Source organism: Theropithecus gelada, chromosome 9 (genome assembly GCF_003255815.1).
Source record: "Theropithecus gelada isolate Dixy chromosome 9, Tgel_1.0, whole genome shotgun sequence".
Lineage (NCBI taxonomy): Eukaryota > Metazoa > Chordata > Mammalia > Primates > Cercopithecidae > Theropithecus > Theropithecus gelada.
Genome location: NC_037677.1, coordinates 80347435 through 80370522, shown reverse-complemented (window position 1 = coordinate 80370522; position 23088 = coordinate 80347435). Strand labels below are relative to the sequence as shown.

The 23088-nt window shown below is 33.5% G+C and overlaps 1 protein-coding gene across 16 annotated transcripts in view; it reads right to left on the bottom strand.

The window, feature by feature from the left end:
- PCDH15 (protocadherin related 15) overlaps positions 1–23088 on the bottom strand; it is a 1828063-nt gene that overhangs the window by 46976 nt on the left and 1757999 nt on the right. For all 16 annotated transcript variants that reach the window (XM_025396095.1, XM_025396103.1, XM_025396104.1 and 13 more), the window contains 2 exons: positions 13019–13234; positions 3691–3779 (listed from right to left, as the gene is read on the bottom strand). In XM_025396095.1, coding sequence (XP_025251880.1) covers positions 3691–3779; positions 13019–13234 — 305 coding nt within the window. The remainder of the gene's footprint in view (positions 1–3690; positions 3780–13018; positions 13235–23088) is intronic.

Below are 23088 nucleotides of genomic sequence, written 5' to 3'. Positions count from 1 at the left end.
TTTTTTTTTTTTTTTTATGTTACATCTCTCAGATGGCAAATATTAATTAAGAAAGTTGATTTATTTTCTTTATATATAATTTTTTTCCCCAAACAGAAGTTGGTATAATAGAGTATAAGCATTCAGAAATGTGTTAATGAGTGAATGAATGATGAGTATTATGACCACTAAAATAAGAAACACATCTATTGGAAGAAACATGTCAGCATACAGGACTCTTTATGGAATCAATATGCAATGGAATCTTAAGACTTGATAAGTGATTTGCTTTCGGTAGACTTTGCTTATAGAAAAATATGTACAAATTTGGAAAAACCAACTCATACAACATAAAAAAATCTTACCTTAATATATGTGAAATATGTTATCTGAGATAAAACACTAATTATTGTGAATTTAAGCCATTTTGCAGATGATTAATCCTTAAAATAAACAATTTACTCATATTGGACTAAGATAATGTTCCTTCTAATAATAACTAAGAATCCATGTAAAATAAAACACTTTAAGCCTCAAAAATAGAACAGAAGTGAAAGTCATGGAGCACCTTTGTTTATAATCATCTTTGTTCCATGTGATTAATTGAATACTAAAGTTTTGGAAATAATTAAAAATCCTGCCATATGTAACTAAAAACAGAATTTTAAATCTGTACTTTTTCTACATTTCAAATAGATAAGCATTAAAGATGCTACTCCAATGTGCACAACTATTATTATCAAACAGTAGGTTTTAATTGTGTAATTACATACTGGGGTATCTTCAGTTCTGTAGAGAACTGTGATTTCTTTAATCACAATTAACCTAGTGAGTTAAAGATAAGTCATTCTTCTTGTAAAAAGAGGTTATTTCTCTACTAAATAATGCCCCAACTGAATATTTCAAAAAGTAGTAAATAAATTTTCTTTCTGTCAAAACCATGAATTTCCAAGGCTTTGAATAAAGCTGAGTCACACTAAACCTTTTTTTCAAGAATAGTAAATTATACCTTGAATAATAAATGGTAAGATTTATTATTATATTTGTGGTTTGTATTTTATTTTTATGATTGCCTTCAGTTTATTTTATAACTGTTACATTCCTACTTGTATTTACCTGTCTTTATTGCAGTTACCACTACATAACTTCATATTACATATTAATTTATTAATATTGCTATTTTATATCCCCATTCTTATGCAATAGAATAGAAGTTCCATGGCAACAGGGACTTCACTTTATTCACTGATAAATTTCCAGTTACAATCTGTAACTATTTTTTAACTAATAAATCCCCAGCTTTAAGATACAAATGCAAAAACTCAAAGAGTTTGATATAGTGGCCCAAGACTTCCTAGCTAGTCTTTGGTGGTCTGGGAAATGAACCTAGGTTCTCTGAAATAAAAAGGAGCTCAACCTTTCCCCTTAAAACCAAATTTTTATTACATTGATTTAAGAAAATGTGTTAGCAGTTATTATTTCATAGGTATGCTTCCCGAGAGGCCTTCCAACTCTCCTCCTAGAAATATATAAATATATATACACACACACACACACACATATACACACACACACACACACACTATATATACTATACAAATAAATTCTATATATGTGATATATATCCTGGCTACATTTCTAACATAGGTTTTGTAAGCTTAATTCTAGAAACTATAGATTGATTACACAGCACATTTCAGGTGTTACATAAATATTTCATAAAATTGAGGCTCTTCCACATAAAGTCAGTAACTACTTCAGTAAAGCTCTATCATAATTGAATTTTCATATTTTATTCAGAAGGTAAGAGATGGGTTTGAGCAACTCTGAGAAATAAGTTGTCAGTTCCGATTCATACAGAAATACTGTAACTCTGTGTTTCTAAACTCAAGTTTATACTTTTCAAAATGTCTCTTTTATAGATTCCTAAGGATTGAAATTTTGGAGCCACAAATTCCTCTTATTTGAGTTTCATGGTGAAGTGGGAGTAGAAAGAAGTTATAAAATGCAAACATTTCATAGTTTCTTCTTTAGACAATTATTCGCCAATTATTTGTCCGCTGTAGTTAGGTGTCCCTACTGTTATTCTCACAGTTGTTTCTCCTATGCCTTAATTTTTTTAAAAAAGTAATTAAAAAAACCACAAGACTTACAAAGAGGTGAATTCTAAGATCAACTGAAAATACATCAGAGCATAGATATTCAAGGGTATCTGTAGTGGTGCAGATCCTCACTGGAATTTGTGGAATACAAAAATGAATATGTTTTATTACTTATGGGGACTGTTCAATTTTATAAGCTTAAAATCTAAAAAGTAATAAAAAAAAAAATTTCAGTATAGCCATTTCAGCCAATTCAGTGAGGTGAGGAGTAATCGTCATTATTATAGCAGCTAAGATTTACTACAATCATTCCATTTTCCAGGTACTGTGGTCTTAGCTATCAGAGTATACTCATCTTTGTAAAACCTGCTCCATTGTACAATGGATATGTCAGGTCATTATTTTTCCTTTCATCAAGTGTCCTCATTTGTACTAATTATATAGTTACCAAGGGAACTTTATCTTATTGCCTAAAATATTGGTCTACCAAAAAATAAAAATAAAAATGATGATCACATGATATTCTAGTTTTCCACTTCATCAGATAGGGATGTCTCGAGGGAAATACAGAAATGGCTTTGATGATAATATAACTTGTCACCTAAAAATGTCACAGGGAATTAATGTGTTTATTGGTCTTGTCACTAGAACAACAAATTCTTCTATTTAATTAACTATTTGGCACCCTGATGGCTACCTGAGTTATGTGTGTATTTTCATCACTCATCCCAGACACGGATGGGGGAGTGCTGGCTTCAGAGTGCTGACTCAGGTCTTAACGGTTCTTATCACTACCACTTCCATCTACTAATGTAGGTTTCAAAAAGGGATCAGAAATATTTCTGCTTAAGAAAACTCTAAATTTACATTTACATAGGTTTTTTAAAAATCTACAAAAAGAAATCAGACATGGAAGGGATAATTTCTTAAACAACTAGTGTTGAAAAAATGGAATATCCATATGTAAAAAAATAAGGTTGGGCCCTTATCTTACACTATATGCAAAAATTAACTCAAAATGGATTAAACATCTAAATATAAGACCTCCAAACCATAAAATGCCTAGAATAAAATATATGAAAGGAGTTTTGTAACACTGGATTTGACAATGATTTATTGAATATGGCGCCAATAGCACAGGCAACAAAAGCAAAAATAGACAGATGGACTACCTCTGATTTTAAAACTTTTTGCCCAATTAGTGACACAATCATCAGGGTGAAAAGGCACCCTATGGAATGGGAGAAAATATTTGCAAATCTTACATCTGATAAGGGATTAGTATCATAATATCTAAAAAACTCCAACAACTAAACAGCTAAAATAAATCAAGTAACCCAATTAAAAAAAATTAAAATTAAAATAAATCAAGAAACCCAAAAGGAGGAAGGATGGGAGGGGCATGAGGGCTGACAAATTAGCTATTGGCTACAGTGCTCACTATTTGGGTGGTTGGCATACTAGAAGCCTAAACCTCACCATTATGCAATATATCCATGTAACACACCTGCACATGTATCCCCTGAATCTAAAATAAAATTTTAAAAATAAAAAAGTTAAAAATCATGGTCATATAAAAATAAATATATAAGGAAACAAAATCAATTACTCTGTTAGATCTTCTATCTTTTTTTCCACTAGAGTAGGAGGCACATTGGAAACAATGACTTGCATATCCAGCTGATTGACCACAGAGACCTGAAAGAAGAAAAAACAGAATTCATTTAATTTTCACTCACTGAAATTTCCATAATCAGAAAACCCCCATATTACCTCTTCCCTACTATGCATAGACACAGTGGTTTCTCATTTTCAAATTCAGGAACAATTTTTTTTTTTTTTTTTTTTTAAATTATACAATCTACACAAGGGGTTGGAGACTAACTGGGGCAGACTGAGCATGAGAAACTATTTGTTGTTTACCTAGAAATTAAAAATTCTGAGTTATTTCAATTGTTTTTGGTTTTGTGTTTGTTTTATTGGGTATTTACTGAGACATGAAGGGTGGCATTTTTTAAAAAATTTGATTGTTAAGGAACACCCAAGATAATGAAAAATATGTTTTATATTTTACAAATCTTGAGAGATCATTTATTCATTGTAACTAAGAATCTGAGATATGACTGGTTAGAATAATTCATTCTATGAGGTCATCACATATAGTTTTCTTATCTATTTAACCAACTTTAAATTTGTGTAGGTAGAGATATATATTTAGAATTTTACCTATGGGTTAAATGAGCTAATTTAACGGCTATTGATAACTATGTCTCATTCATTTAAAATCTACTGAATTTCTTCTATGATCTTACATTTGAAAAATAGAAGAAAAATAAAAATATTTATTCTGTGCTTACAACATGGCATTTATTCTTTTCCTCAATATTTTACAGGTTTAACTCATTGAAATATATAGAAAGAATCAGGTTGTTATTAAGATCATTTCAATTTTAAAATAAGAAACATAAATGGAAGATATATTTAATAACTTAATCCTAATTAAATGCAGTCTGTCTTACACCAGAGCTTGTGCTCTTTACTATTTTTCAATACTGATATAAAAATTCTAAAAGGCCATATATTATCATGCACATACATTTACACACTATTAAAATATAAATGCATTTGTACCAGAATCATAAATTGAACACTCTGGGTTAGGCATATTTAGCACCGCATCTCAATACAATCTACAGTAGGGAGTAATTTCACATTGCCATATATTTTTTTATGGGCTCCAGGTTCTTTACATATAGAGACCCCTATTAGTGGTCACAAACTCAGATGTCTTCAGGAACCAGGCAGGTAACTTAAATGAGAAAAGTAGCTAAAAGTATGAAATAATAGAAAGAAGTGGAAGTAACACAAATCTGAGAGCATATAACTCAGCTGAAGAGGTCAGCTACTACTGACCTCTAAGGAATATTGCAATATGGGGAAAAAAAAAATCCAGATTTCCTAGATCTTTCAGTTTTTCAGGACAAAAAGAAATCCAAAATATTATGTAAAATGTTTGCTACTAGTTAGAAATCTATCAAACCATTGTGTGAGCCTAATCAATCATGTCTGAAGACTCTATTAAGACAGGAGTAGGTCTGATTATTACTTCTGAGCAAGCAGTTTATGCTGGCAGTTTTAACTTTGTGCCCCTAACCCGTTATAGGAGTCCGGCACCAAATGACTAAATTTCCCTTCAACATGTAAATGAGTCTTGATTGTCTTTTTACAAAACACATCTAACTTCACTAGCAAAAGGGATCATTACAGTTTTTGTATCATTTTGTCTTTTCTTATTGGTCTTGAGTAAAAAAGGATATAGAAGTTGCATAGAAATATTTTTTGTTTTATTGTTTTTGAGTTTTTAGCAGTAAAATTACATGATAAAAATTTTTAGAAGTATGTATATGAAACTTGTATAACTGTTCCCTCCTTCCCTCCTTTCCTTCTTTCTTCCTTCCTTCTCCTTCTTTTTTCCTTCTTTTAACATTGGACCAGAAAAGGTTAAAAGTTTTGATAAAAAGCAAACCACCTGGAACAGGTGGTCACTATACAGTGTTATCCCAATGAGAATTATAATCACTAGGCCTCATTCTCTGTTCCCTGAAGCCCCCATCATCTCCTCTAACTGCTGGACTCAGAAGTACTGGAGTCCTGGCCTCAGGACAGAGGAGCTTTTGTAGTGGGACTAGTGCTGAAGCACTTTCTAATTCCACCATCTGTTGGGAGAAGGCCCCTGGACCATGATGTGGGTCATGGATACAATGAGTAGTAGGGAGCATTAGCAGGATAATGGAAAAGAGAGGAAAATGAGTAGGAGAAATAACTCCTTATTATTGAGTCTTTCAGTGGAAAATTGTTAGGACTGTCTGACCTGTCAAACTGTTCTCTTCTCACACATCTGTCTCCTGGTCTGGTAAGCATGTGCTTCAACCCACCTTTTCTGGCTGACAGATTGTTAGAAATCCCTACTATTAGTATTCCTCTAATTCTCCAATGTCTCTTATTTCCCTACATTCATCCTGCCCAGGCCTTCAAAAATAGACCCTTCAATAAACTGTCTTCAAATTGTCTGATTCTTGCAGTGTAGACTTAAATGTTTTAAAAAAATCTGTTTCCAATGTGCATGAATTTTCTGCAAGGTTCTTATGGATATAGACCCAAAAAACTATACAAGCTGGTGTCAGGCTGTATATACCAGAAATCTGTCACACTTTGCAAATATTATGTAAGATGTGAACAAAAACAAAGGTGGCAAAAGAACTAAGTAGTAACTAGTGGAGGATAGATTCAGCAGCCACAGAGGAAGACCAAACATAAGCTTTTCTTTCTTAGGGTAGAAACAGGATTTAATCAAGGAAATCTCCTGCTCCAAGGATGGGGATCTACATTATATATACCCAACAGGATTTCAGAATTGGCCTGGACAATTCTGTATGTCTACCATTATTGTCCTCTTCAAATAGGAATTTCTATTGGATATTCTGTATTTTTCCACCATCTATACTCGGTGAATTTATTTTCTGGATCACTAAAATACCAGGAGTTCCCTCTAGACCAGATAAAAAGAACAGCATGACAGCTAAGATTCAGGTGTTAACTTTGATAAGACTTTGTTCTATTTGTGTGGAAAATAATGAAATATTTGATAATCAGAAGTATAGACTGGTTAGCTGTTCACCCAGCTCTGTCTATCTTCCTATTGGGAACATACAATAGATTTCTCAGCCCTCTTTGTAGTTTAATGGAGCCATGTGATGGAGATCTGACCAATGTAAAGTTAGTGGAAGGGAAAGAATGAATGTTGTTAAATCTGAAGGAGAGTCAGTGCTTTCCCTTCATCAGAAAGATAAGTTACTTATTTTAAGCCAGATGTGGCGCCTCACACCTGCAATCCCAGCTCTTTGGGTGGCTGAGGCAGGCCGATCAGCTGAGGCCAAGAATTTGATACCAGCCTGGCCAACATGGTAAAACCCTGTCTCTACTAAAAATACAAAAAATAGCCAGGCATGATTGTGCATGACTGTAATTCCAGCTACTCTGGAGGCTGAGGCATGAGAATCACTTGAACCCAGGAGGCGGAGGTTGCAGTAAGCCAAGATCATGCCACTGCACTCCAGCCTGGGTGACAGACTCTGTCTCAAAAAAAAAAAAAAGTGAGATTTTGAGCAAAATTCTGACTGAAAGAGCATGAGTTAACATTTAAGGTGTCTGGAATATATCAATTTTAAAGTTACACTTTATTATGATGTTAATATATTTTGAAAATATACTTTTGTATTTTCTTTTAAAGATACAAAAAGAAAAAATATTTAATTCTGATAAATTAACAAAGGTCGCACTGTCGCACTGTATTTAACTCCAAGAGTAGTTGTCTCACACTTACCTCTAACTAATTACTTTAAAATTTTTAAATCTCCTCAAAGTGCTAATGTCTGATTTATGTAGAACACACACATTTTGACTACACAAATGCAGAAAATAGGATATTACAATTTACATTTTGGTCTTCCACAGAAATTCTACAACTTTATTCTGGTTTGTTTTATCATCTATAACAAGGATATTTAGCTGTTTAAGATTAGTAGATTTTATTTATGCTACTTTTCCAGTATACCTTCTGCAAAAATGCAAATATTTCCAGAACTTTGCATGTCAGTTTATTACACCAAATATTTAGTAATTTTTTGTAAAATTATTTAATTCCGTAGGTTAACCACCAATGAAGGCTTTATAAATATGTTTCCATCATCATTGAGATTTATACTTGTAATGGATTAAAATTACTAGGTATTGTTAAAAAGAAGAGAAATAACATTTGTGAAGCACAAAATTTAAAAAAAAAATGGCTGGAAATTTACATGTTATTATGTCTATGTCCTTTCCATTTATTCTCATAAGTTTCTTATACATTTTAAATAGTGCTGTCCAATAGAAATATAATGTGAGGCACGAATACAAATCACATATGTAATTTTAAATTTTCTGGCACCCACATTAGAAAGATAGAAATAATAAGATTAATTCAATAACACATTTAACACAGTATGTTTAATATATGTTTAGTAAAATATAATTTTAACATGTAAAGAACATTCTACATATTATTATTGAAGTCTTTGAAATCTGGTGTGTATTTTATACTTATAGCACATCTCCGTGTGACCTAGCCATGTTTCAAGTATTCAATAGCTACATTTGGCTGATAACTAGCATATTGGACAACTCAACTTTAGAGATATTCATCACCTCCTGCTTGAACTGTCTTTCCTAACTGGTCTCTGTTGCAAACTCACTTTTTATGAAATAAAAGAGGTGTTTTAATAGTCCACTTAGATAATTATGTATTTTCTTTTTAAAATACTATGCCAAAATTCAAGGTTAGTTTCCACATGAAATCTAAAACCATGTTCAGTTATACTAAAATCTATTCGTCTGTCTTGTACTTGTTTTTTTTTTTTTTTTTTTTTTTTTTTTTTTTTTTGAGATGGAGTTTTGCTCTTGTTGCCCAGGCTAGAATGCAATGGCGTGATCTCAGTTCACAGAAACCTCTGCCTCCTGGGTTCAAGCGATTCTCCTGCCTCAGCCTCCCGAGTATCTGGGATTACAGGCGTCCATCACCACACCCGACTAATTTTTGTATTTTCAGTAGAGACGAGGTTTCATCATGTTGGCCAGGCTGGTCTTGAACTCCTAACTTCAGGTGATCCGCCTACCTGAGCCTCCCAAGTTGCTGGGATTACAGGCTGAGCCAACACACTCAGCCATTGTACTTTGAATAGATCTTTTACACATGTATAACTTTTTAACATCTTGCATTGGCCACTTAGAAAATACAAGTTTATTGAACACTGCAGATTTTGCAAATATCAACACATTTCATTACACAATATCAATAAATAAATCACATTATTTAATAAAACCACTGACTCATCAAGAAAGTCTAAATATTCAGAAGCTAGTAAAGTTTACAGTGACAGGTACAATTTTTTTAATATTCTAATTTGTCCTTGAAAGCTTCAGTATTATCATTACTTGTTTACATTGAAATGACAGGCTCCCTTCATCCATTTTGTGTAAATGCCTACCAAATACTTAAGTGTGAATAACCATATTTTGTCTCTAGGTTGCTCTTTCATATGACAGTGTTAGTCCATTTAAAAAGCAGCTAGTTCAGCTTGCATAGTGCTTTTCCTTGAGGCAACCATCTTCCACATACAGCAGATATACTTTTTGCCTACTTCTCATTTCATCAACAAATATTGAAAAGGTGTTTAGGACACTTTCATTGATAGGTTAGCCAGCTGCCTAGATAGATATACAGTATTTACTAAGGGAATGAATGTGAGGTTTAGAAGAGAAAGGAGTCAAGAAATGTTTTGCCTAAGGAACTCAAAGTGATTTGGTCATCAAATAAAATGAGGAAGACTATAGGTGGAAGAAATATGATGAAGAAGAGAAATCCATTAGAAAACACTAAATAAACATGTTTTTAAAAATATTCAAGTGGAATGGCTACATGTACAAATAAATATGCGAGTCTGGTGTTCAGGAATGACCTTTAGGGTAAAGATGTAAGTTTGAGAGCTTTCACTATGTAGATGATATTTTTAAGTTATGGGACTAAGTGAGCTTAACAAGTGAGTGAATGCAGATAGAAAAGAGAGGTAATGTCTGAGTCCTGAGAAACCTCAATACTAAAAGGTCAGGAGAAGAAAATGAACCAATAAAGGAGACTGAGAAGGAGTAAACAAGGGAGTATGGTGGGTGGGCTGAAACCTTAGTGAGGGTAATAGTCAAGCATTGCTGATGGTTCAAGTAAGATAAGGACTGACATTATCAGTACATTTCCTAACATGAAAGTCATTGGTGGCATCGACAAGAATAGTTTGGAAGAGTGATTGGAGAGAAAACACTCCTATGATTAGAGGGTTTAAGAGAGATTCAATAGTGAGAAATAAGTCAATTCTAACATAGAATTTTGCTAGAAAGAAGAATAGAGAAATGGATGACAGCTAGAAGGTGATATAGATCAAGAGATATTTTAGAATTTTTGGAAGATAAGAAAAAAGCATTGTTGTGAGAATAATCTGATATAAGGAGGCAATTTATATTAATAATGTAGAAAAGAAATGGGAGAGCTGCTGAGGCAATGTCCAAGAGCTGGTGAGTGGGAATTGAATCTACTGCATTAGTAGATGTACAGGTTTAGATAAAAACAGAGAGAATTCATCTAAAAGAGCTAGAAAGAAGGCAAAGAGCATTGGTCTAGATCCTGGAGGGTAGGTAGATTTAGTGGTAGGAGTCATAGAAGTGTCCTTCTAAATGCTTTAGTATTAGTTTTCTGTGAAATAGCATGCCAGTTAATCAGGCCATAGTGAGAATGAGGACAAGGTACTGGAGAATTAGGAGCAGAGAAGATTTTCTGTGACATCGAGGCAAAATATAGAGTGATTACTGAACAAAGCAAAAGCTCATTTGGAGGGTTTTAGTCATTCATTTAAATGGATACTGATGCAGGAGAATAGGGTCTGGAGGCAGGGAACGGAAGGCCAATTTGTGCTGACTTCCTAAAGCTGAATCAAAAGGGAAAACACCAAGGTCTGGGGCCAGGGAATCTAAGGCCAATTCATGATAGTTTTCTAATGGTGGATTAAACAGGAAACTCCTGGGTCTGGGGGCAGGGACCCTAAGCCAATTAATGCCAACTTCCTAAAGCTAAACCAAAAGAGAGAAAGAAAAAAAAGATCTCTCCACACCCCGCCTGAGTAACAAAGGATCAAAGCCTACTCTCCCTAAAACCCTCCCCCTTTCTCAGGCCATTCCTCATTCATTTTTCCTCTCATACTCTTCCAGGCTGAGTACACATTTGTAATTTATTCAGACTTGTCATCATCTCTCTTCCTTCTTGGTTTGGGCACTCATACTCTCTAGATAAACCTCTTATTTATCTCATCTCCTTTCTCTTTACTGGTAGGATTACAAAGCTTATCATAAATATCATTTGGCTGGGATGGCGTACTAGATGTTATTAGTTTGCATCAGAATATGATATCTATATACAACAAATTATGGTTTCTTTAAATTAAATTTCTTTCTTTGTAAATATATTTTGAATGATATTAAAAGGCATATTCTTAAATTTCCACACAATAGGTATGGAATTCAAACATTAAAAATAAACTTTATATCTCATATGTACACTAATATGTACAAAATATATACATATATATAATTAGATTGATATATATTTAAAGATTATATATTAAAAGTATATATTTTGCAAAGATTAGATATATTTTGTTTGTGTTGATTTTTATAGTATTTTAATTACACTTAGTGTAGTGACTTTATTGTTTAGTTTTTATTTTATTTTTTATTTTTTGAGACAGAGTCTTGCTCTGTCGCCCAGGCTGGAGTGCAGTGGCTTGATCTCGGCTTACTGCAACCTCTGCCTACTGGGTTCAAGCGATTCTCCTGCTTCAGCCTCCCAGTAGCTGGGATTACAGGTGCACACCACCAAGCCCAGCTAATTTTTGTATTTTTAGTAGAGACAGAATTTTACCATCTTTGCCAGGCTGGTCTCAAACTCCTGACCTCAAGTGATCCACCTGCCTCGACTTCCCAAGGTGCTGGGATTACAGGTGTGAGCCACCATACTTGGCCTATGTTTAGCTTTTAAGAACCAAAAAGGGCATATCTTAAATAATAGAACAATAGAATAGGACATTATGTTACATGAAATAAGCCAAAAACAGAAAGTTAAAAACCACATGTTCTTATTCATGTATGGAGTCTAACAAAAGATTATCTCATAAAAATAAAGTGTATGAGGTTCTATAAGTTTTACCGATCTTAATTTGATCATAAATTTATGTCAAACTTAATATCTCCTATGTCAAAACTTCTTGGCTTAGAGTGGCCTTCATTTACTCTATTGCAGCTTTACTGTTAAAAAAGAGAATGCTCCTGGAGGACTGTTTGGGCCACATGGTGATTGTTCTTCACCATTATCTAAGAAGAAAATCATGGTGATTGTTCTTCACCATTATCTAAGAAGAAAAATATTTGATCATTGATGTCTGCATGAAGGTTATGCTTGTCCAGGGAACTAAATGAGGCGAACTGTGAAAAAATGAAAATGTACAATGCAAAGAACAAAAGACAACTTATTCTTGAGCTGTCTTTATGTGACAAATATTTCCAATAAATATACTTTGTATTAGGTTCATCAGACAAAAGTCCAAATAACCTATGCTTTCAAGTTGGTAAAGAATCCACAGGATATATGAACTGCTATAAAATATTTTCAATAAAAGCTAATATTGAACTTCCCTTTCAAATGATCTATCACTGAACTTCTGCACAGCCTAAGTGAAAATTAGAACAATGATATTATTGACTATAGCCAAATATAACTTAGTCAAGGTTAATCAATGTCATCATTGGGGATTTTGATAGAACAAAGAAATAAATACTATTGGAACAAAATTTGCCCCCAAACATTTTCTTCGTATTCTCAATTACAAAATGCTGAAAGTAATTTAAACAAATAATTTCATAGTTTAATTTCCATAGTATAACTCTGTGAAGCATTTAAAATTTTTATGTAGCACTGGACAACACTATATTAAAAATGAGCTTTGAAGACCAAATAGAAATCCAATGCTTATACCTTGGTTGTTACAATCATATTTTTTCAAATATTATAATATTTTTCTCAAAGGTCAAGAAAAATAAACACCTTATGGTGTTATATATATGAACCATATATTTACATATTCCTAAACTATAATGACTAACAATCTGGGTGAAAATTAACAATAATTATGTTTTTGAAAACCCATTTTAAATTAATCTTAGAAGTTCTATAAGCTGAAAACACTGACCCATGGCTGGTATTGCAGCTACTTCCCTTTCCTGAAGTTTTATCTACTTACAAGTACATCGGCTTTGCCACTCAGTCCCTTCCCATAGTCGTCAGTTGCAATAACTTGAAACTTGAAGTAGGATCTCCTCATATTATGGAAGAGCATGGCAGTTTTGATAAGCCCTGTATATGTTTCCACTACAAATCCTTCTTTTCCCTCTTTAATTGGTGGTATTATGAGTCTGTAGGCCATGACACTATAATTGCCCGTATCTTTATCAGTAGCCTAGGAGGAGAAAAAAAGAGATTATAATTAAGCAGGAAAAGATAACCTTTATGAAACGGCTTATTTTTGTTTGTAAGAATGAGGTGTCTTATGTAATAATAACACAATAAAGCCCTCCTAAATGTCTATTTTTTTCTGGATATAGTTATGTAGATTCATAGACTTTGTGTTCACAGTTTCGAATGGTTGTTATTAGAATGATAACAATTACTGACATATGAATAAAAAGGACATAGGTATAATTTTGTACCCTTTACAAATTTCTCCCTACCCCTCCTTTCCTTTTACCCTTCCCAGCCTCCAGTATCTTGTATTCTACACTTTATTTTTATGAGATCATCTTTTTTTTAGATTCTACATATGAATAAGAACACGTGGTGTTTAACTTTCTGTTCTTGGCTTATTTCATGTAACATAATGTCCTAGATAGGGAGAATACATTCTAGTGCTCTATACCACTGTAGAATAACTATAGTTAACAATGGTAAATAGTTCCAAATAGCTATAAGAAGGATAGTGAATTTTCCCAAACACAGAAGTGATAACTGTTTGAGGTGATAGATACGCTAATTAATCTGATTTGATTGCAATGCATTACACATAAAGAAACATCTATGATGCCAGTAGGTAAGTACTATTCTTATTTGTCAATTTTAAAAGTAGATTTAAAAAAAACAGACATAGACACTAACAGAGTCAATGAATCAAGATTTTTGGTTTACGTGTTTGTTGAGTTCAACTCTGTGTGTTGATCCAAATCGGTTGGAGGATGGGATTGGTTGTTTACCTAATGTTTGTCTTGCTGTAATAGGCATACAATGTGATGGTATTTTTGATGTAGCATATAGCCTAAGGGGGATAAATATAAAAGAATGTAGTAAAATATCTGAAATGAAATGAAATAAAGTACCATCCGACTTTCTTTTTAATCATCTTGTATCCTGATTAATCATATTTGTTCCTGGTGATAGGTACTTACGATCCACATAGTAAAGTTTTCTACCATTTAGAATTAAAAAGGACTGACACATTGTTTAGACGTTTTTCATTTGTTTTTAAATACAGCTATGAGAATCATAAATTGGGCCAGCTTTATGGTATCTAATTAGGGGAAATTTTTTAGAATGTCTATTTCAGAATTATTTCATAGTGAAATACTTGGAAAATAAATGGTAGATAAGAGAGTTTTACAGACTTGATAAAAGATGATATATACTTTATTCATGATACTAGATATGTAAGTTATACATTTTCATTTATTATAACAATAATTACTATTTTTATTATCTGTTTATTCTTATTTTTATCTATGCTATTATTATTAAGTATGAGTATGCATTTATTATCTGCCATTACTAAGAATTGCTAAGAATCATACAAAATACAAAATACAATCATACAAAAATAGTCTTATCTAATAACAATTAAAAAACTGAGGAATATATTGTTTTACTTATATAAATTAGTGCTATCCAATAAAACTTTCTGAAGTGATAGAAATGTTCTTAATCAGCTCTGTCTTATGCAGTAGGTACTAGCCAAATATGACAAATGAAAAGTGGTTGATGTGAACAAGAAACTGAAATTTCAATTTAATCTAATTTTAATTTAAGTTACATGATGAAAGACTACATAAGTGGTAAAGTTGAGACATGAATGATTAAAATAGTAAATAATAGCAAATGTGTATTAAATACAGCATGAACTTGATTTAGCTTCAAATTCTATGTATAATGTGAACCATTTAAAACATTTCCAGATAATCATATCACTTGTTAGAAAAGGTAATTTAAACTACACAACCCAGATAACTTCACTTCAGGATCAGTTATTTCATGAATTTTCTAGGAAGTTAATATTCCCTCTTTTTTTTTTTTTTCTCTGTCACCCAGGCTGGAGTGCAGTGGCATAAACTCGGCTCACTGAACCTTAGTCTCCCAGGTTCAAGTTGTCCTCTCATATCAGCCTCTGAGTAGCTGGGACTATAGGCACTCCACTACGCCTGGCTAATTCTTTGTAGACACAGGGTCTCGCTATGTTGCCTGGGCTGGTCTTGAACTCCTTGACTCAAGCAATCCTCCCATCTTGGTCTACCAAAGTACTGGGATTACAGACATGAGCCACTGTGCCAAGCCTAAAATTATCTTTAGAAGAGGATAAACTCAAACTACTGGCTAATCTCTTTAGATAGTTTATATGGCTTACAGCATGGCAGAGCTCAGTTTTGGTATTAGAATAATAGTAATTAGTGATCAATGTTAGGTCACATTCTTACTTAAAGGAAAAAGAAAATGAACAAAGAAAGAAAAATAGTATCAAAATTTTTTGTACTTAAACTTTGAACCGCAGGTTTATAATCACTTAACAAAGGATAGCATAAGAAAGAAAACGCATATTCCCAGCTAAAATAAGACAGTCTGAATCAAAGTATCCAAGACATTTCTTCCACATAGAATGAGCAAATTTGGGACAAATGTCAAATCAGTCAGATTTGGTTACATATTATTCTCTATCTTCTTAATAACATGGATATTTCTCTGAAACAAACTTTTTATTATTAGTGTAAACTTTATAAAGGGATAACAAACATGCAAAAAGTGTACAAATTATAAATGTAAAGCTCAATAAAATTTGGCAAAATACACACATCCACATGACAAGCATTTGCATCAAGAAACAAAACAAGCCAGGCATGGTGACTCATGGCTGTAATAACAACACTTGGGAGGCCAAGGCTGGAGGATCATCTGAGCCCAGGAGCTTGAGACCAGCCTGAACAACACCGTGAAACGCTCTCTCTTGAAAAAACAAAATTATTATCCATATTCCAGAATGCACTTCATGCACTTGGAGTCACAATCTGAGGCCTTCTTAAGGAAAAACACTTTCCTAATTTAACACTGTTGATTAGTTATGCCTATTTTTTAAACTTTACATTGATTGAATCATAAAATATGTTCTATTTTCTGACTTCTTTCATTCAGTTTTGCATTGTAAGATTCTAAGCCCTTATATTTAAAATAAATACTCTATAACAACACAATCACGTTTGGAAAAGAAAAGATAGTTACCATAAAATCACAGAGATTGCTTGGCATATTAAGCTAGTTTACACAGTTCTTACTGATTAACTTCCAATTTCAGTAAGCAGGTAATTTCACTTTGCAATATTCCTAATTTATTAAATTATGATAACTACAAAATAGTCATATTCCATCTTAAAAGATTAAAGTGTTTTGTTAAATGTGCCTTTCCTGAAACAAACAATCACTTAATGCAAAAGTTTGGGTGTGGAACTAGACAATTTAACTCAGAAATAACTATTTTCTTTTATGATTTTTCACATAAATGCCCTAATACTTGCAGAAAATAGTCAAGAATGAGATAAAAGTTTTTTTAAAAATCATATTTAGTGGAATTAAAAAAATAAAACCCTATTGGCATATGTATGTTATACAGTAAGGACTCTAATTTTTATTTCTTTGAATGAATATGATAGTCTTTGGGATCTTAGAGATCTTATTTCAGGAGATATTCATCAAAGACGATTGCCAGGATCATTAGCATATTTTTCAAATCTCCCCCTTCCTCAAGTATTTTCAGTTGAATACTAGTAATTTAAATAGTGAATGATGAAAATTCCAATGGGTGCCATACTTAAGAGCAATTGAATGGATTTTTAATTTTTAGTCTACCCAATTTATAACAAATACATATTTTAAAACCCAAAACCTATCCTGTAAGATGTGGCTCTGACTGATGTTGAGCATATGCAATACCATCATACATAGATAATAACCAAATGTTCTTTCTATAAACTCAGTAACAAGATACGATATATTTAAAAACACACTGAGTCACACCAATAATAAAGTTCAGAGCATAATTTTAAATCTGGGTCAAGATGTGAAAAGTAAGTGAGAGTTTCAGCAGAGTATATTGTCTCTATTTGGTTTTAAAGAATTTTAAACTTACTTTTTTGGTTGTTTGTTTTTTGCATTATGTTTTGGAGTGAGGTGGACTCCAATGTCAGGTGTGACTGAAAAATGAATAACTCAAGGCCTGGCGCGGGGCTTACACCTGTAATCCCAGCACTTTGGGAGGCTGAGGCAGGCGGATCACAAGGTCAGGAGATCGAGACCATCCTAGCTAACACGGTGAAGCCCCGTCTCTACTAAAAATTAAAAAAAAAAAAAAAAATTAGCCGGGCATGGTGGCAGGCACCTGTAGTCCCAGCTACTCGGGAAGCTAAGGCAGGAGAATGGCGTGAATCTGGGAGGCTGAGCTTGCAGTGAGACGAGATCACACCACTGCACTCCAGCCTGGGCGATTGAGCGAGACTCCATCTCAAAAAAAAAAAAAAAAAAGAAAAGAAAAACTAATAACTCAAAATTTCAGATTTCTTTATTCATAAAATAAAAATAAGGAAGCCCAAAAATAGCATTTGAAAATTTTATGTATATTCATACATGTGTGTATTTTTTATACAAAAATATAAATATGGCCAAGTCTGGTGTAACTATTATTGTTACCTAAGTTCTCATAATAGTGATTCAAAAGGTTTAACATTTTTCCATATGTTTAGCCATGAATATGTACATTTATGCATTCAATCAATTTAGACCCTTATTACTTCAGACACATTATCACACAATTATAACTCCCTTAACAAAATAATGCATTAACCATTTTTCTCTTATAGAACTCCAGATGCAAGCACTTTGCTCTAATAACTCTATTTTTCTTAATTTTCTTTTGCAGTTCTCTTTTATTGCTTCCAGTTCTTTTTCTTTCTTTCTTTTTTTTTTTTTTTTTTTGAGAGGGAGTTTCACTCCTCTTGCCCAAGCTGGAGTGCAGTGGCTCAATCTCGGCTCACCATAACCTCCGCCTCCCGGGTTCAAGCAATTCTCCTGCCATAGCCTCCCGAGTAGCTGGGTTTACAGGCACTTTGGGAGGCTGAGGTAGGAGGATCACCTGAGGTCACAAGGTCAAGACCAGCCTGACCAACATGGAGAAACCCTGTCTCTACTAAAAATACAAAATTAGCCGGGCGTGGCTTCCAGCTCATTTTTGAAGCAATTTTGCAAAACCTCTTCCTCAGTTGAAATCCATGCACTTTTGTACAGTATACACTCTACCCCTCCTTGTTGCTGAACATAATGAGGATGTTGCTATCTTGCTCTCAGTCTACCCTTTCTATTTAAACTTCCTCCTTCTTTACAAATTTCAGTATTCATTGAGATGACACATCCAGCAACTTATTTTTAAAGTATTAGGCATGAATAACATTCATCAATCTTTGAACGACCTCACTGCATCGATTTAATTCTACAGTCACACTTCAGTCTTTTGCCTTAGGGAGATATTCCTCCTAAAGAAACACTCCATATTTAATTTATATATTAAACTTTCATGTCTAAATTCTGACTACAACTTTAATCACCATACTTAGTTAAGACTTATTCTTTGATATCAGTGAATTTTCAGTTCTGCAAACTGCCTTTTGCTCTCATTACTTCAGAGTTTATGTCCCTTTCTGCTTTATTATAGAAGTCAGAGTCGATCACATTGTTCTCATTTCTCTCTCCCTCCACAACATTTAGACCTTTCTCCTCTTGGACCAAACTAACCATCAGTTTCCTTCTGGTGACTGAAGAGAGTGGAGAGAAATTACATAATCAGTCAGACTAGTGCTACTGTAAGTCCATGGTCTCTGAGTTTACCTGTGCCTTTGGTCTATTTAGGAAATCCTTGCTATATGTAAGTTATCTTTCTCACTCCAGAAGTTTGCCTTTTTCTTTAGTTCACAGATTCTTTCAGTCTTTTCCAGAGATAAGGAAGCTCTAATTCCCATAAAATTTGAGGATATCAAATGTGAGAACTCTCAGCTTTTCATCACATAACTAAAAAAGTACCGATATCTGTACTTACTTTTACTACTTTCTTCAAATCTCAGAGGAGCAGCTCACATGTGTCTCACTGAAGGCACTTATGACTTAATCTGAATCACTCCCATCCCTTCTGCATTTAATGCTTCATCAGCTCTATTTGTCTCTGTCCTTTTCACCTTCTCTACAGACTATAAAACACGTTATGTCTTTCTCATTAAAATGAAATGAAATTTTCTTTTACTGAGTCCACACTTGTGACACTAGCCCCCAAACTTCCATATCTATTTTTCACAGTTAAATTCCTCAGAAAATTTTTATAGAGTCACCATCTGTAATTTCTTACTTTACAATCATTCCTTAACTGCAGACAGATCTCTGCCCCTGTCACGCCATTGAATCTGCTAAAATCAGTGATTGAGGCTAGACTCCGTCTCAGATCAACAACCAGCCTGGCGTTCTTTAAATTACCAAGTCCATTTATGTTGTTTGTATAATGCTGTTGCTGCTTCCGGTGTTTGCTAACATTTATTGAACACTTACAATTTGCCAGATGCTATGTAAATACATATATTATTACATTATCTCATGACATCCTTTCCATTGAGTAGGTTCCATTATTATTTTATAGGCCAAGAAATGGAGGCACAGAGAGATTAGTAACTTGCTCATAATCACACATATGGTTGTTAGCACAGTGGGATAGGTCTCACTTTAAAACCACTACACTCCACATATCAGACTAAATACCAGGGATGAAATTGCAGTTTAAAAATAAAACAACAAATGTTAGATAAAATATTCTAAAAAATCTTCCTAGATGCATCAAGAAGATGGAAAGACAACAAATATGCCAGTCAAAAACAAAGTGCTATAGACTGATTTTGTCTCCCCAAATTTGTATGTTGAAACATAATTTTATGTTTCAACATATAATTTATATTGTTTCAACATTTATATGTTGAAACAAGGTGACGTCATTTGAAGGAGTGGCCTTTGCAAGGCAATTAAGTCATGATGGCAGAGCCCTCATGAAAGGGATCGGTTCCTTTTTCAAAAGAGGCCCCGGAGACTTCCTTTGTCCCATTCTGCCATGAGAGGACACAGTAGAAACACAGCCATCCATGAACCAGGAACGCCTCACTGGACACTAAATCTACTAGCTTCTTGATCTTGGGCTTCTCTGCCTCCAGAACGATGAGAAATAAATTTGTCTTGTATATAAGCTTCCAAGTCTATGGTATTCTGTTATAGAAGTCTGAATGCACAAGGATGCGAATATAAAAATCATAGTACTGATGGGGGCTTTCATTTAGAATTTTTTTTTTTTTTTCCAGCCTGGATAAACTTAAAATTTAACTTGTCTGGTTTTCAGTGGCTCAGACAATAGGAGGCAAGGCCCCAAGCCTACTGATGAAAGCGAGTCTATTAAGATCCCCTCCCCAGAAAGTTAAATTCTCACCGTAAGAATAAAGAGAAATTTATTTATTTTTCCCTGCTGCTATCACCCGAAACTGCAAAGAAAACTGTAAACTTAAACTTTGCTATTGAGGGCAGTGAAGAGAAAACTTAAACTGAGACTCTAGGACCAAAAAGAGGCCTTCATTTTAGTTTGCAGCCATTATTTGCAGGCCACTAGTTTGCCCAACTCAAAGAGAAATCATAATATTCTGGGTTGGTAAAGTCTAATAGCCCTGAACTCCACCTGAATGAACAGACAAACCACAACCTGAGAATTTAAGATAAATCATCTATGACTGACAATGGCCTAGTCTCCTGACAGAAGCAAGTGCTTTTTCAAAAACGACTCCTCCAAGCCATGCCTAAAATAATTCTAACAAATAAAGTTCCAAGAAAGATGAAAAGTTATAATAATTATCAAATCAAACAGGAAACAAATGATCACAAAAAGTCTGTTGATATAAAAAAATCAAATTCATAACAACATAGACTTTAAATATTTGACTTAGTAGACACGGAATATAAAGCAAATATGTTTAATATGTTTCAGTAATAAAGAGTTATAAAATGTGGAATAAAAAATGAGATTCGTTGAAAAGAAATAAAAAGTATCTTTTAGAAATAAAAAAAAATTAAAATTAAATACCCCAAGATGGGATTGTTAGCAGGATAAGTACAGCTGACCAGGGAATTAGTAAATGAAATGATGCAGCAAAGAAAGTAACCCAGAATATTTTGCAGAGCTACAAAGATGAAAAACCTGAAAAAAAACATTTGGAGTTTATAATGAAAATTTTGGCAAACATTCAATCAGAGTTTCAGAGAGGAAGCAAGGACAGAATTTTCCAGAACTGATAAAAGATTGTTATCCACAGATATTAAGAAGCCCAATAAACTGCAAACGGGGTAAATAACAAGTAACTCATACCTAGAACCCACATGTTATATAGAAACTACAGAACCACATACTGTAAATATAATAAGTATTATTTTCTTAATATTTGGGGAAATTCATAGACATATTTTAGTAATGGCATAAATAAATAATTCATAAATCTACTCTATAATTTATTAATAGTAATAAGAGGACATTTAACAAGTTGAGTTAAATTCATGCATAAAAATTAAAACTGTCTCACTATGGAAACGCTAAATGAACACAATTTACTAAAGAATCAATAAAATATTACTTTTTCCACCAGTTTCTTTATAATCAAACATTTATGCTGAGTTCACAACAAAGTCATTAATATCTGGGAGAGGTGACTCTGGAAGATTTGATTCACTGACTTTTATGAGTTTCCCATAGTGAACAAAATAAAAAAAAAGTTATGTATAGAGTTGTTCTAAAAGAATAAAAGTCAGAAATGAATATAATAATTATACTTGCTGTAATTATATTTTAAATGAAAGTTTAGATACAGGCACCCACTTACCCATTTCTAAGGCTTCATCTGGAAATTTTAATGGATACAGATGTACAACATTAAAAGAAAATCACCGAATAATTGTCTCTATCTTACAGGGGAGTAGGGGAGACCACTAATTTTCTAATAGCCTAAACAACTGTTCCCCTCTGTTGCCTAAATGAATACCATGGATGCAGAAATATTAGTGAAATAATTAGTGATGTCCTAAGAACTTTCAAACACATTAAAGTTCGATAATGCTACGTTTAACTTCAGCTTCTCAATTAGACCCATTTTAATGTTTAATGGTATTGAAGGCTCACTTTCCCTGAAATAGAGTGAAAGTGTTTTAGAATATCTGGATAAAAATACTAAAATCTCACATTTCCACCTACCAAGGTCACTATGTCAAGTTGTGTTTGCAAAGGGCAAAAATAATAACAGAGCTTTGGCAGGTTAGAACCACCTTAATTTGACTTGTGTGTGTGTGTGTGTGTGTGTGTGTGTGTGTGTGTGTATATATATATATATTTTTTTTTTTTTTTTGTGAGACAAAGTTGCTCTGTCGCCAGGCTGGAGTGCAGTGGCGTGATCTCAGCTCACTGCAACCTTCACCTCGCCTCCCGGGTTCAAGTGATTCCCCTGCCTCAGCCTCCTGAGTAGCTGGGACTACAGGCACACATCACCAGGTCTGACTGATGTTTTGTATTTTAGTAGAGACGGGTTTCATCATGTTGGCCAGGGTGGTCTTGATCTCCTGACCTCATGATCTACCCACCTCAGCCTCTCAAAGTGCTGGGATTATAGGCGTGAGCCACCACGCCTGGCCAACTCTTGTATTTTTAGGAACTAGAAATAAATCTTTATTTTAAAGTCTTTAAAGTCTTTGCCCATGCCTATGTCATGAATGGTACTACCTAGGTTTTCCTCTAGGATTTTTATGGTATTAGGTCTAATATTTAAGTCTCTAATCCATCTTGAATTAATTTTCATATAAGGAGTAAGGAAAGGATCCAGTTTCAGCTTTCTACTTATGGCTAGCCAATTTTCCCAGCACCATTTATTAAATAGGGAATCCTTTCCCCATTTCTTGTTT